The sequence below is a fragment of the Ustilaginoidea virens genome, chromosome 5 (assembly GCF_000687475.1).
Source record: "Ustilaginoidea virens chromosome 5, complete sequence".
In the NCBI taxonomy this organism is placed as follows: domain Eukaryota; kingdom Fungi; phylum Ascomycota; class Sordariomycetes; order Hypocreales; family Clavicipitaceae; genus Ustilaginoidea; species Ustilaginoidea virens.
Window position 1 is genome coordinate 730,186 of NC_057320.1, and position 16,041 is coordinate 746,226.

The 16,041-nt window shown below is 43.5% G+C and overlaps 1 protein-coding gene across 1 annotated transcript; it reads right to left on the reverse strand.

Moving 5' to 3' along the window:
- Positions 1-125: 125 nt before the first annotated feature.
- Positions 126-1,919, reverse strand: UV8b_06192 (uncharacterized protein; the record flags this gene model as incomplete). The annotated part of the gene is made up of 4 exons (XM_043143689.1): positions 126-263; positions 389-1,461; positions 1,573-1,675; positions 1,854-1,919. 4 exons carry the CDS (start codon positions 1,917-1,919, stop codon positions 126-128), a joined length of 1,380 nt encoding a protein of 459 aa, XP_042999624.1.
- Between the last annotated feature and the right edge of the window lie 14,122 nt (positions 1,920-16,041).

A 16,041-nucleotide genomic window follows, 5' to 3' on the forward strand; every position in this document is an offset into this window, starting at 1 on the left:
CAGACATTTATGCAATGGTCCGAGATGCCAGAGTGTGCAAAGTGGGCGCCGGTCCTAAAACGTCACGCAAAGCAACCATCCAAGTGTCCTGGTGCATCTTCCTTTTGGTCTTGCCGAAACAAAGCCTATGCCTGGACTTTGTACTCGCGCTTGAACATGCCGTCGACCTTTTCGAGGTAGTATGTGCCGGGGGCGATGGTGGAAGGCTCACCCTTGGGGGTGTAATCCTTCTTGAGGTGGGCTTGGTGGCGGAGCTCGCACATCTTCAGGGACAGCTTGTCAGCAGAATCCATCTTTGTCACCGATTGGCATCCTGGGTTGAAGGAGATCTGCCAAAAAAACATTTTTTTCGGTGGGGTAATGGTGGTGAAGAAAGAAAAAAACGTACAGCATCAAAGGCCTCGGGGGGCACGGCGCGGCGAGCCTCGAGGCGAGCGGGAATGTTGAGCGTCTTGGCAATGGTTTCGACGCTGCCGTTGACCCGGAAGGACATGAAGCTGGAAGCCAGGCCAGAGCCGTACGAGAAGACACCGATGCGCTTGCCCTCGAGGGCCTTGGGCTCGGCAAAGGACAGCAGACTGGCAACGCCACCCCAAACGCTGGCGCAGTACATGTTGCCGCACATGGCGGCGACCTGGGTGGCGGGGCTGACGCGTTCCTGGAACTTCTTCTTGCTAAGGCCCATGAAGGTCTTCTCGACGAGCTTGTCAGTCAGGGACTTTTCGTAGTCCATGTCGCGCAGCTCGGGAGCCACCTCGGCAAAGGCGGGGGCGTCGGCATTGGACAGGTAGTCGTGGTATAGCAACCTGGCGTACGACTTTTGCACGAGCTTGCAGGTGGGGGCGTGGAAAGCAAGGTAATCAAAGCGGTCGAGAGGCGTCTTGCTGGGATCGGTACCGTTGGCGTGGCCGTTGACGTGGCCGTTGGCCATCTTGGCCTCGCGCTTGCAGTAGTCGCGGTAGGCGGCGTCCAGGGCCTTTGTGTAGCAGTTGATGGAGTAGTGGCCGTCGACGTACGGATACTCGCTGGTCAGGTCGGGCTTGTAAAAGTCGTAGACGTGCTGCATGTAGGTGCCTCGCAGGCCCGGCTCCATGACGACGGGGGCGTCGGGGCCGATGAGCATGGCCACGGCGCCGGCGCCTCCGGTGGGACGAGCGTTGCCCTTGGCGTACAGCGCAATGTCGCCGGCGACGACAATGGCGTCTCGCCCGTCCCATGCGGAGGACTCGACCCAGTTGACGCTGTTGAACAGGGCATTGGTGCCGCCGTAGCAGGCATTGACGGTATCGACGCCTTCGATGTTGGTGTTGTCCCCGAACAGCTGCATGAGAACCGACTTGACCGACTTTGACTTGTCCAGGATGGTCTCGGTGCCGACCTCGACGCGGCCGATGGAGTTGGGGTCGATCTTGTACTTGCTGAGGAGGTTTGAGACAACCGTGAGAGCAAGGGAGTAGATGTCTGCATGGCGGGTACGGTTAGTTTGCGCTGCTTGATGGGAGCGAGGCGACGGCGTGCCAGCCATTGGCACGGGGAGGGAAGCTCGACGCGTAGTAGAAGGTCACGACTTGCCTTCGCGATCGTCACAGAAGCCCATCTTGGTTTGGCCGAGGCCGATGGTGTATTTGCCGGCGGCGACGCCGTCAAACTTTTCCAGCTCGCATTGCTCGACATACTACTCGGCACACGGCACGGTCAAGGAGTTAGCCCACGTCAGCGTAGAGCCAGCAAGACACCTGTCTCTCTTTTTTGTCTTGTTTGCTTTTTTTTTTTTTTTTTCCTATGCCCATGGCAGTCGGTTGCCCCTGGGAGCGATAGAGGCGAGGGGGGGCGGTCCAAGCCGATCAACATACCTGACTGGGGAAGTAGATTTCAATGGCCTTGATGCCAATGTTCTGGGGACGCGGGGCCATGGCCATGTTGCGAGACAGCAAGCGAGCTGGTGTGAGCACCGTTTGTACAGACAAAATAGACGGGAGGAGGAGGATGCGAGGGAGCAATCGTGGGTGAGCGGGAGAGGGGTTTTGTCGGGAAGCCAGAAGCAGGTGCTTGAAAAGAGGGTCAACCGGTGCTAAAACACGATGCTCTGCGGTGCACAACGGCGAAGAGTCCACCAGACATGCAGCAAAAGTCTGGCCCCACCAAACCGCGCAACGAGAGGCTCTGTATGGCCGAACCAGGCGTCCCGCCGACGACATGGGGCTTTATTAGGGGCTCGCCCCAGGCCCATCCCCCTCGGGGTCAGGGAGAGGGAGAGAGTCAGGGCTTTGGCTTCCCCGCGGGATTCACCGCCCTTTTTCTCATTGGCCGGAGCAGGAGAGCCCGAGCGACGCTAATCATGCCGCCAGGCACAGTGAGACTACATATCAACCGACCTATGCCCCCCCCTAGTCATTCGACCCCCCCATAATAACTTAACAGACCTGACCAATGCTCTTTCCTAATATAGAGATACACTAATAAATAGTAGCAGATCCTTTAATCTATAATAGCCACTAGACTATAAGTATCTTTATATGTATTTTTCTATAGTGAGTGACTTCCCTTATATTTTTACTAGGTATCCCTACCTAAGAACCTAATATTAAAAGTAGATAAAGTACCTTTACATAGACTTTTTTATAGAATGTGACTTCTTTAATATTCTTACTAGGTACCCTTACTGTTGATATAAACTCGGGGTACCCAGTTATACGTAGGGTCGCGCGCGTGGTATCAAGTACCGTGAGGTCACCGGTCAAAGGTATGATTACTTCTTTGATTATAACTGACTAACTAAGAGGAAAGAAAGGAAGCAAAAGAGGGTAATTACACGATGTGGCCTTTTTGTGCGTGTGCTGTTGTCACGTACATCGGCGCAATCGGGCCGGGCTGCCCGCATGCCCTACCGGGCTCAGGGGTAAAGGGGCAAAAGTGGCCACATCGTGCGCAGCAGTATGCGCGGCACATCCATCGCAATGTGCCCAATTGGGCACCTTGCGACAGCGATTCCGACACTGGCAGCTTCTCTTTTTATAGAAGCAAACATCGGAATCGCTAGGATGTAAGGCGCACATATAGAAAAGAAAGTGCGGCGTGGTCTCGGCAGGTTGTGCCGCCGATAATGCCGTCGCGCCGCGCGGCCGGCTTGTACAGCCTCATACCGTACAGCAGCCGGTATGTTGAATATCGCAGCCAAAACAAAGGGGCAATAAGGGGCAGCAGTAAACGCAGTAAAACAATCACAACATTAAACATAGGAAAATCCACACACTTGCCACCCATAATATCACCAATACCTCCCAAACGCAGTCAGATATTAACCGGCCTCTTTACCCACCCTTCCACACGTATAATAGCCCTATTTTGGTCGACGAAGGTCTTAAGGGCTTTATTAGGCGTTTCCTTAGTCATTACATCGGCGAGATTATCATTCCTGTTAATCCAACGGATCTTATATATCTCCTGGCGCTCGTATGACTGTCGCAGGGCTATAATATCTATCATAAGCCTCTTTTCCTTAGTAGTATCTAGCTTAATAAGGCATTCGTATAACGAAAACAAATCCATACATACAACTGTAGGGATCTTCGGTAATCCTAGCCTACTGGTAATTATATTAAGGGTTGTGCCTATTGTATATGCGATATCAACCCCTTATACTATACTATATAGCTCCGAAGCAAGTGCGCTGCGTATTATACGCTTACTTTTTATAGAGCTGTAAGTAACGATATTACCGGTTAGTAGGAAGGCATTATCCGTAGGGTTATCCTCTTCTTTATTCCCTAGCATAATAATATATCCAATCTAGGAGCTCAAATCTTTATTATTAGTAAAGGATCCATCAATAAATACAAAGAGCTTGGCTATAGTAAGGGCCAGATTGATATACCGCAAGCCACGATCCTGGTTATTACGTTGCTATTAAAGGCGCTTATTCAATCTCGCGATATCCTTAGGGTCAGGTTGCTAGTATTATGCTGCGACAGATAGGTTAAAAGACGCCTCGGGCTGGCAGACCGTAGCCATATAAGCGCCGCGAGCGTGTTATTCGATATAATTACGCTATACTATAGGCGCATTCTTATCGATAGTCGCGATCTTCTTACTTTAACCTTTCTGGCATAACGTCATTATGCCATTAGAAGTGGCCATCAGTATGCATCCGTTGAATATCAGGGGCACGGTTAGTGATAGCTTCGTCTTAGGCTTAGCGTTAAAGCCTGCCTTAGTAAGCTCTAATTCTTCCAGTTAGAAGAAGGTATCGTTACTTAGTCCGAGGGTATCATCAGTCTATATACCTACAATACTGAAGCATATGCTAGTATCGTTGGTATCGCTAGTACGGTCAGGAACGTCAGTATGGTCAGTATCGCCAGTGCAGTTAGGAACATCAGTATCGTCATTAGCGGTAGATATTAATAAATAGGGGTTATAGGTTAAAGTAGTTATGCCTAACTTCTCACGATAGTGCCGGAAGTATATCGCCCACTAGTAGGTGCCTGCTTTAGCTATTCCGTATAGTAGCTTTACTACTTCTATAATCGTATTATCGGGGTATTAATGCGCTATCTGCTTAGGTAGCTTGGCGATAATCGATCTATTAAGGGTAGTAGATAACTGCATGTAAGCCTATATGATATTATGTATCTAAAGGAATAGGCCGTAAGAACGTTATAGTGATAGAGCTATTGATATTAGTAGCCTTTAACTCGCCCGTTAAATTATAGGGGATTGAGTCAATATTAATTACTTCTTGTTATTACTATAACCTTATATCACAAGCCTAGACTTCTCGTATAGCGTATCCATACTTTTGCCCTTAATCTCTCGTACTATATATAAGTTAAAGAGGCGTTAGGCGCTATATTTACCGATATTAAAAGTAATAAATCGGAACATATCGCGGGCCTATAATACTTCTATCTCTATACAGTCAGACTATTCGAAGGGGGCTCCTAAGGTTATTATCTTCTTTTCCCAGTATAATTAACTAGCAAGCTATAGGTCGGCTTACTCTTTTACGGTTAGGAAAAAGATATTAATGACGGTATTAGAAGCGATAGTATTAACAAAAGCCTCTTTTTGGTCCTCATTAATTATAATATCGGATATTATACGTGCTAGCGGTAGTAATAGTAATACTGGCCTGATTTGATTAGGGCTAGTGGCTAGCGATAGATATATCGCGACTGTAGGTATCGTCGATAATATCTTGGCTATAAGTATTATCGCAGCTGGAGGTGCGGCTGCAGCCGGTATCCTGACTTCCAACCTGCCAGGGCGGGCCGGGCTTTCGGTATAGATAATATCTTCGGGATCGTCTATACCGGGATTAGTATTATAGTCGGGATCGTAGTTATATAGCTTAACAACCGTAGACCGGAACTTAACCAGGCTATATGGCATCTATACGATGCAGGTCTTACCATTAAGGCTGATTAGCCGGTACGGCCTATGCTATCCACCCTTTTCTCTCTATACCTATACGTTAGACTATAGGGGTAGTCGGTAGATAGGCTATATATTCAGGCCGTTCTATTAGGCGAGGGTATCGCGAATCTATCGCTTAGCGAGGCATTTCTTAGCTTCGTCAGTAGCCTTTCGTAATATTAAAGCATATTATAATACTAATAGGCTAAAGGGTAAGTCATCCGTAAGTCGGGGATACGCTCTAAAGACTAATAATATAGGTACGAGGCTATTAGGCCCAGCAGAATCATTAACGGCTTTAATAGCTAGCTATAGTTTCTATTCCCTTATTAATAGGTCGCCTACTTCTTTATTGATGATAGTATAGGCTTTGCGTAATAGGGCGTAGTATCTCTCGACTTTACTAATGCTATAGTGGGCTTCTATAGGAATTTCATCCATATTAATAGATAGAAGCTAGGCATTATAACGAAATTCAGCGGAAGCGAAATTTAGACTGGTATTATAGACTATCTAATCTGGTAGGCTAAAGTAAGTATTAATCTAGCATTCTTTAAGAGCATTCTAAACGTCTTGGGCCTTCTATTTTTATAGATTAAGGAATCTAGCTGCCTAGAAGCTTATCGCAGCATCTACAATATATAATACCGGCCGATTATTAATATAAAGGATATTAATAATAATTTCGTAGTTAAATTGGCTAGTATTATTATCCTTAAGTGTGAATTTAAATCGGCTGGGTGCCTTTACGTTCATTTGGCATTAATAGCATATATAGGTAATACTTTCGATGATACTGCGGTTAATATTATTATAACCAGCCCGCTAAAGCAATTTAGTAAGCCTATTGATAGAAGGGTGCCCGAATCGATAATATAGCTAACGGATTTCCTATAACGATAGATAGAAGGCTATAGTATCCATGGCATTAAGAGTCTACTATAGATATCCCTATTTCCTAATAATTGGGACCTTAATATCCCTTTAGATTAATAGGTTGTTAATATTATTAAGCTTTATGCCTATCCTATCTATATCCGTAATAGAATATAAGAAGGGGGTGCCGCTATTAAAGATGTAGAAGGGGATATTGCCGAATATCGTCGGAATATTTAATATGCCGGAAGATATAGTAGAGCTAGCGCTAAAGTTTACTATATGCTTTTTATTAGTCGCCTCGATAGTTAGGGTCTTTATCAACCTCATTAGGGCCTTTGCTTAACCTAGGCTTACTATTAATAGGCCAGAAGCGCCGGTATCCGGTAGGATTCTGCGGAAGGTATAGTTACCGTACCGTTCTTCTTCTAGAAAAGCAGAATTATAGTCTAATAGTAAAGGCATTCGGAAGGGGTTAATCTATAGGAAGGCATATCGGCATAATTCATCCTATAGGGCTTGCAACGTCTCAATAGATAAAGGTAACGGTTCTGATTGCGTAGGGGCTAGGAAATATTGTATAGCTGTAATTTATAGTGTAGCAGCCTTTTCTGCATCCTATTATGCATCCCCTGCTATTATTGCCTCGATATTACCGATAATATCATTAAAGTCGGCCTTTATTTCTTCTTTGAGGCCTTAGGGGCCGGGCTCTTTATATTCCTATAAGAAAATACGGAATTTCTTATTATTAGGGGTAGTGCGGTAGGATCGGTTCTTTATCTATCGGTCCTTTAATTCTTATTGCTCTTTAGCAGAGTGGTTAGATAACTAATACCCTGATTTATTGCAAACGAAGCAATATCTTTAATGGGGCCTATCTGAAAGGGTACGATTCTGTTAAAATCCTATAGTAGCCTACTAGGCTACTGGCCTTATGCCCTACTGGCCTACTAACCTTCTGGCCCTTATACCGCCTCTTGGACTTATGGTAGTATTACCTTAGGCCTTTGCCTTTTACCTTAAGGATTTTCAGTGGATTATTTACTGTATATCAAGTAAGGTAGGCCTTGTTGAAAAGGTGTGGCATTGCTAAATTAGCGTGATTGCCTACTAGCGTGGTGGCGGCCTACTAGTGTGGTGTGGCATTGCTAAATTAGCGTGGTGGCCTACTAGCGTGGTGGCTAGTCCACTAGCGTGGTGGCTAGTTACTAGTGTGGTGACTAGTTATTAGTGCGGTGGTTAGGGTGGTTGGAAAGGCTGGATATAGTGGGGCTGCTGACGTATTATATACGTGGCATAGCGAGTATTACGGGGAGCCTTCTTACTGGCTACCTTGGATGCCTGGGCCAACCCCTCCTTCGTGTATATATAGGATAGCTTTTCCCCTTCTTTCTAGATAGTAGAAGGGCAGCACAATCGAGTCTGTTAATGCACTATATGCCTCTTAACTCCCACCTTCCCTGCGTTTCTGGTTATCTTATATTTGCCTTGCCTTTACACTTGCCCTGCTTTATAGCACTTATATAGTCTTAGGATTTGGTGAAAAATCTAGTATTTATACTAAGATTAGTTCACAGGTCGCAGACAGTCTTATGCCATCTAGCTAGCTAGTAAGGCTCTGCTTTTATAGTGACCTTAAGAATTGCAATAGGTTATGAGCCCGGGTTTTACTTCTTTGTTTTAACCCTACCTTTTTATATTCACCCCTTGGTCTCTTTTGCTTATTAGTACTACTAATATAGCTATCCTTTGGTATCTTCGGCTTACCCTTATTAACTTCGGCTTACCTATTATCACCTTTGGCTTACCCTTATTACCTACGGTATTACCCTACGGCAATCAACGGCGTACCTAACGGCAACTTACGGCATAACCTCACAGCACTTTTAGCGTAACCTTACATTATTTTCGGCGTAACCTACGGCACCTACGGATTTTATAGTGTGATATCTACCACATTATACCACTGTATAACACTTTTACACCTAGTGTACGACACCCACTGCACTATACGGCACCTGTTATACTCTTCCACTTATAGCACTTTTGGTACGGCACTTACGGCACCTCTTATATTACGGTACCTATAGCACCCACGGCACCTACGGCACCTACGGCACTTACGGCACCTTTATATTACGGCACCATATAAGCACCTTAAAATACTAACGTTATAAGTACGGACTTGCACAACGCCTACGGCATCTGTGCTTTTATATTGAGACCTGCCGCTATATTCTGCGGTTACCTTTTATAGTAGGCTACTAGCCACTATATTTACTAGCTGTCTAGCTAGTTACTCGGCTATTTTACCAATTATTCGACTATTTTGCTAGCTATTCAGCTAGTTATTCCTCTATTTTTACAACTATCGGCACCATTTTTCAACGGATTTTTAAACCCTTTTTGCCCACTATAGCAGAGTCAGGATCCTATAAGGTCCCTGAATCCGATACTAAAGTTAATACTAATGTACAGCTACAGCTAGATATAGACGATATGAAATCCCAGATAAATATACTAACTGACCTTATATAGGGCCTAGTTAGTAGGCAAAATAACGATACCCAGGCTACCCAGGCTACTAATAAGAAGCCTACTAAAGCCACTAAAGCTAGACCTTCCACTAAGACTACCACTAAAGATAATGATAGTAAAGCTGACGTTATAGAAATCGACCAACCTTCTACCCCTATAAAATATAAGGGTAAAGAGCCTATTTATACAACGCCACCAACAACTATCACCAACCAAATTAGTGATGGGGCTATTAAGGAATTAGCTAAGACTGCCAACCGCTTTAAAGAGTCCCAGAAGCTAAAAAGCCCTTATAATTTCGACCAGTAGAAGCAGGCCCTTACTATACAACTTCAGGCCTTTAAAATAGCTAATTTTATCAACGACCCTTCTATAGCAAGGCACTTTAATAAGTCTGAGCAGGCACTTCTACTACTAATGCTAAAGAATAGCTATAGTGAAGAAGCTACAGAGGCTATAGACTAGTGTAACGACCCAGAGGAAGCCTACCTTTTACTAGTGGCCTAGTATTGCCACTCACCAGAAGTACAGCGGGCATACTTATACCCTACCTTTCACACCCTTACATTTACCGGTTATAAGGGCACCTTAGAGGCTTTTAATAGCGAATTTAATAGCTATATTTCTCGCCTCAGAATCCTAGGTTCCAAGATCGACTCTTTCGACCAAGTTAACCAGTATCTTTAGGCTGTAGAGGGGGTATTTACCCGCTGGACTAAACGCCAACGCTCTATAATTAGGGCTTATAGCGCCCAAGGTATTATTAACAGCAGCAAATTTAACCTCCAGTATTTTATAGTTGACCTACTAGAAGAACAGCATTCTAAAGGGTCTAATAAAGTAGCTGCTAATAATAACCCTAAGCAGCTTAAGGCTTCCAAAGACTCTAAGAATAAAGGGTCTACTAATACCGCTTCTACTAATAATAGCAAGAATAATTCTACTAATAATAGGAAAAAGAAGCAGCAACAAAAGAAGAAACAGGACTCTAGCAGCAATCAGCAAGACGTTAAGGCCTTTATTATAGGCAACTATAATACCCAGGATACTAATATATCTTATTCTTCTTCCACTACATCCACTAATATAAGCTATAGTGCTAAATCAGGCGGCAGGACCCCTAAGGATGCCCTCCTTTATGATACAGGCTCCACTTGTCATATTGTTAATGATAAGAAGCATTTCACCACTTTTCACCATTTTGAGAAGGATGATAAGCCGGTAATTACTACTAGTAGTGGCCCTATTTCCCCTACTGGTTAGGGCACAGCACGATTTACTGTGCTACAGGGCGTTAATCCTACCAAATGGGGTATTATAGAGCTCAAGAATGCACTATATATTCCTGCCTTGGATATTAACATCATTAGCGGTGTAAAGCACTATGCCGCTAAAGGGGTACTAATTAAAAATCAGCTTTGGTCAGCAAGCCGTAAATGCATCGGCATTTTTAACTTCGAAAAATACGGCTTTTTCCTTCCACAGAAAGGAATAGACACACCACTACTGCATCAACCTTGCAGCCACTATACTAATAGTATAGTAGTAGAGGTCCCCAGCCCTACTAACCCTACTGATTATAGTGATCCTGAGGAAACCACTATTACCCCCGTTCCTACTACTGCGACTAATAAAGAACCTATAGAGGCTACTAGCCCTACCGCCCAACCTTCCGCTATTACGACTAGCGAAGACCCTATAGAGGTTACTAACCCTACTCCTGCCCCTATAGCTGCTGATACAGAATATCAAAAGCTATTACAATTAGCCGGCATTTGGCATATACGGCTAGGGCATATAGGTATTCAGCTACTTAAAAAGACCTGTGCTAATACCCCTGGTCTGCCTAACCTTAATAAGGTTAAAGATGCTGATTTTCGCTGCCTAGCCTATATCCAGGCTAAAAAGGTTAGAAGACCTTCTAAGGATGCGATACCTAATCCAGCTAAATGCCTGGATATTATAGAAGGTGATACTTTTGCTATATCACCTATGCCATATAACAAACGACCTGTTGTTCTTATATTAGTGGACAGAAAATCCCGATTCCGCTGGCTTTACTTGCTGCCTAATAGGGAAGGCACTATTATTTTTAAAGCATTACAGAGCTTTATACAGAGCCTACAGGTCAGATATGGTAAAACGCCTGTTGAATTCCACTATGATGGTGGAAATGAAATCAACAAAATGCTCAGTGATTGGCTTATTGAACAGGGTATAGCTTTTAATACCTCTTGCCCCTATATTCACGAACAAAACGGCCTAGCTAAGCGCTCCATTAGGGTCATAGCTAATAGGCTACGTGCTACTATAGCCTGGTCAAGGCTACCATCTAACCTCTGGTCTGCTGTAATTACTGGCGTTGTTATGCTAGTAAATATAACAGCTATTACTAACAGACCTTCTAGCCCCTATCAGGAGCTATTAAAAGATTACAACCAGATAACACCGGAGCATTACCCTGACCTTATTAACCTTAGGGCTATTGGAGCAGCTATTAAAGTGCTTATACCACACAAAAAGCGTGTAAAAAGCCGCAAATTAGCGCCCCGTACCGAGCCTGGTAGGCTCCTTACCACTCTAGGTAATAATACCTACCTAGTCTACCTTCTAAAGAAGAAGGTTGTTACTAAAACAACTTTTATCACCTTTATCCACCAAAATGAAGGTATAGGCCCTATTTCTAGTGGCCTCAAAGAAGACTTTCATAGAGGGCAAAATACAGGTTCAAAGGGGGTATCTAATAGTAAAGAACCTGCTATTTTACTAGATGACCTAGAAAGCATTCCTAACCCTACTAACTCTGCTAACCTTACTAGCATTACTAACACTAATGCTATACCGGATGACCTAGAAAGCATACCGGACCCTACCAATTTTAATAGCATTACTAATGCTACCCCAGATGATATTACTAACACTAATGCCATCTTGGATAACCGTCCTATAATACAGTCCCCGGCTACTACAAAGGATAACCTTATAGATATCCTAACCAGCCTTAATCCTACCGATATTGCTGACCCTACCGGCCCTGCTGGCCCTACTGGCCCTACTAGCCCTACTGCCCCGACTAATCCTACGGGCCCTACCGACTCTACTGGCCTTACTGACTTATTCCCTAATCAGGATTTATGCCACCTAATATGGGATTCCTGCTATACAGCTAAGCGTAAGCTAGCTAAAAAGGCCCCTAATGGTACGCCTAATAGCTAGAAGGATATGCTACGATGCCCTAAAAAAGAAAAAGACCTTTGGATAAAGGCACTATTTAAGGAATTCAAGCAGCTATTAGATACTAAAGTCTTCCAATTTATTCCTAAGTCTAGCGTTCCTATTGATAGGAAAATTATACGCAATAGGCCTGTTTTTCGGGTTAAAAAGGATGCTAATAATCAGCCTATAAAATATAAGGCTAGATTAGTTGTTAAGGGCTTTATGCAAGTCGAAGGAAAGGACTTCCAGTATACCTATACTTCTACCTCTATCCCACCTACCTAGAGGGTTATACTGGCTTTAGCTGCTAGTAATAACTAGGAAATAGAGCAAATTGACTTTATAGGTGCCTTTCTAAATAGCAAGCTTTCCGAAACTATTTATATGGATATCCCTAATGGATTTCTTAAATTTACAGAGAGCTTATTACTTACTAATAATAAGCTTTGGTCTAATATACAGCGCCAACGGTTACTAACTTTACTTAAAGAAGCCGGCTTTAATCCCTCTGTTAAGCAAGCTATTTTACTAAAGAAGGCCCTATACGGGCTAAAACAAGCACCCCGCGAATAGCAACACCGGCTAAAAGACCTGATTTCTAGTAAAGGCTTCTTACCTTTAGCCTCTAATACTGCCGTCTTTTATAATAAGCAAACCAGCACCTTTATCGTCACTTATGTTAACGATTGCCTATTAGTTAGTCCAAATATAACTTATATTAACCAGCTAAAAAGGAAATTCCATAAGGTCTATGCTATAGAAGACCGCGGTCCGGCTTCCTTCTTCCTAGGCGTATAGATTATACAAAATAGGAAGGAAGGTCTATTATGGCTACACCAAGCCCAATTTATAATAGAGGTCCTAGCTAAATTCGGTCTACAGGATACTAAACCTCAGCTAATTCCACTTCAACCAGGGATTCTAAATGAATCTAGTGGAAAAGACCTTAGCCCTACTGATCAGAGCCTTTATCAGAGCCTTACTAGCACTATAATATGGCTTATAATGATGACTAGGCCCGACCTAGCATTTCCTATCCAATACCTTTCTCGGTTTATATCGAAAGCAACTAATGTGCATCTAAATGCTGCAAAAGGCAGCTTTAGTTACCTTAAAGGCACTGAGAACCTAGCTATTTGCTTTAGTGCTACTAAAAGCAACCAACAGCCTATTATAGCCGCTTATTCTGATAGCGACTTTGCTGGCTGTAAAGAAACCTCTAAATCTACTAGAGGCTTCCTAACTACTATTAATAGTGGTCCTATTAGCTGGCGTTCTAAGCGAGCCTCTTTAGTAGTGCTATCTACTTTAGAAGCTGAATCTGATGCATTACTTGAGACTATCCGCGAGGTACAGTGGCTTTCTAACCTTTGTAAGGAGCTAGAAATTGATATTTTACGCCCTATACCGCTATACTGCGATAACCAGGGCTCCATTTCAAATTCTAACGACCCTAATCAGCACGCTCGCACTAAGCATACGCTATTAAAATTCCGGTATATTAGGGAGCAAGCCCAGCTGGGCTTGGTTAAAATTACCTATTTACCTACTAATAGTATGCCTGCTAACGGTCTTACGAAGCCACTGCCGGGCCCTAAATTTACTAGGTTCCGCGAGTTACTAGGTCTTAGGGCCTGCTAACTTATACTAACATATTTTTACTAAGGTTTTTCCTATGTTTTTCCTTAGCACTTTTTACTGCATTTTCTTTCCCTATCCTTTACACGATTAGCTTGCTACTACAGTAGCTAATCAGAGGGGGTGTTAAAATCCTATAGTAGCCTACTAGGCTACTGGCCTTATGCCCTACTGGCCTACTAACCTTCTGGCCCTTATACCGCCTCTTGGACTTATGGTAGTATTACCTTAGGCCTTTGCCTTTTACCTTAAGGATTTTCAGTGGATTATTTACTGTATATCAAGTAAGGTAGGCCTTGTTGAAAAGGTGTGGCATTGCTAAATTAGCGTGATTGCCTACTAGCGTGGTGGCGGCCTACTAGTGTGGTGTGGCATTGCTAAATTAGCGTGGTAGCCTACTAGCGTGGTGGCTAGTCCACTAGCGTGGTGGCTAGTTACTAGTGTGGTGACTAGTTATTAGTGCGGTGGTTAGGGTGGTTGGAAAGGCTGGATATAGTGGGGCTGCTGACGTATTATATACGTGGCATAGCGAGTATTACGGGGAGCCTTCTTACTGGCTACCTTGGATGCCTGGGCCAACCCCTCCTTCGTGTATATATAGGATAGCTTTTCCCCTTCTTTCTAGATAGTAGAAGGGCAGCACAATCGAGTCTGTTAATGCACTATATGCCTCTTAACTCCCACCTTCCCTGCGTTTCTGGTTATCTTATATTTGCCTTGCCTTTACACTTGCCCTGCTTTATAGCACTTGTATAGTCTTAGGATTTGGTGAAAAATCTAGTATTTATACTAAGATTAGTTCACAGGTCGCAGACAGTCTTGTGCCATCTAGCTAGCTAGTAAGGCTCTGCTTTTATAGTGACCTTGAGAATTGCAATAGATTCTATTATTAATACTATTAATATAGGCTAAATCGGCGTTAAGGGGGTCCGTATCGTTAGGGGCATTAATACCGGTTGTGGGATTAACTGTATCTACGATCTGTAAATAACGCCATATTATTAGCGATATCAATATCTTTAATATCCTGATATTGCTAAGGCTGTTGTTAAAGGAAATAATACTATTGAGTTATATAGGTAGTCTTATAGATAGAAAGGGATTGCCATAGGTTAGCGGCGAGGCCTTCGAATATAGGGGCATATCGATATAGCGCCTGGCTATACTTAAGGGTATCCCTTATAGCGTTAAGGACTTATCGGTAAAGTTCTATATCAGCTATAAAGGGGGGAAAAAGACTACGATATAGGCATTAAAGTTCTTCCAATAGGATATTAAGGCATTCTAGCTTTAACTTATTGGGATATTTCGCGATAATTGATTAGAGTGTTATTCTATTCTAATAGTGTAAATAGAATTGCTTTATACTCTTATTTTCGAAATGGCTCTTAACTTTACGGACTATATCGTTAAAAGTGAGGGTATCGCGAATGCATTTAATATTATTAAAGTAATAGGTCTTAGTATCGCCGATTAGTATGATTTGGAAAGCTCTAGCGAATATATAATCGGGTAATCCTAGCAGGCGATATTTGCTCTTAAAAGAGATAACTTTTAGTACGATAAAGTCATCTATTTTGCCGCTATATCTATCCTCTATACGATAGCTATATAAGAGGTCAGATATCTTCTTCGATATATTATTAAATCCGGTTTAGGAATAATCTTCTTAGTTAAACCTGGCCTTTGCGTAGGCTTTTCGGGTGTGATCTTAGGGGTATTCCGGAGGGTATTCTAAAACGGCTTATCGGTTGCCTTACGGTAGGCTAGCGGGATCTCTAGCTAGGTTATCCTATAACCTGGGTCAGTCCGGGTTTATCGATACTCCTATTAAAGCCGTCTATTCATCGGCCTAAGTAGGCCGATATTAATGGGAAGGGCCAGGTGCCGTGCCTATTTTTGGCATTGTCGGATAAGGCATTTAGGCCTGATATTTGGTATTACGGGCGGCGGCGTTGGCTTAGTGGGTATTATTATTGGGGTCCTCTATTAAAGGAAGCATATTATCGGGGCCTATAACCCAAGCTCTATTAGGTATACTATAACCTCAAGGGGCATTAAAATAGCCGCCTCGGCTAGCCCGGCTAAAGGTATAACCTCTAGGGTGTAATATTTAATCAATCGGGCTATAGTCTTCGTCGGCTATTATATATTATTATTAATGATACCGGGAGCTTTCCCCTGTTTCGAATAGCGGCCTATTATAAATAGGCGTCTTCCCTTTAGGTTATTAGGACCGGCCCTTTTCTTCTTCGGTAGGGGCAGGGGTAAAAGGCTTTTTCGATATAGAGGGGGGAATAATAGGTTATTATAACTATGATCGGGCTACTATTAGTATTGTGAAGTCCCTTATTG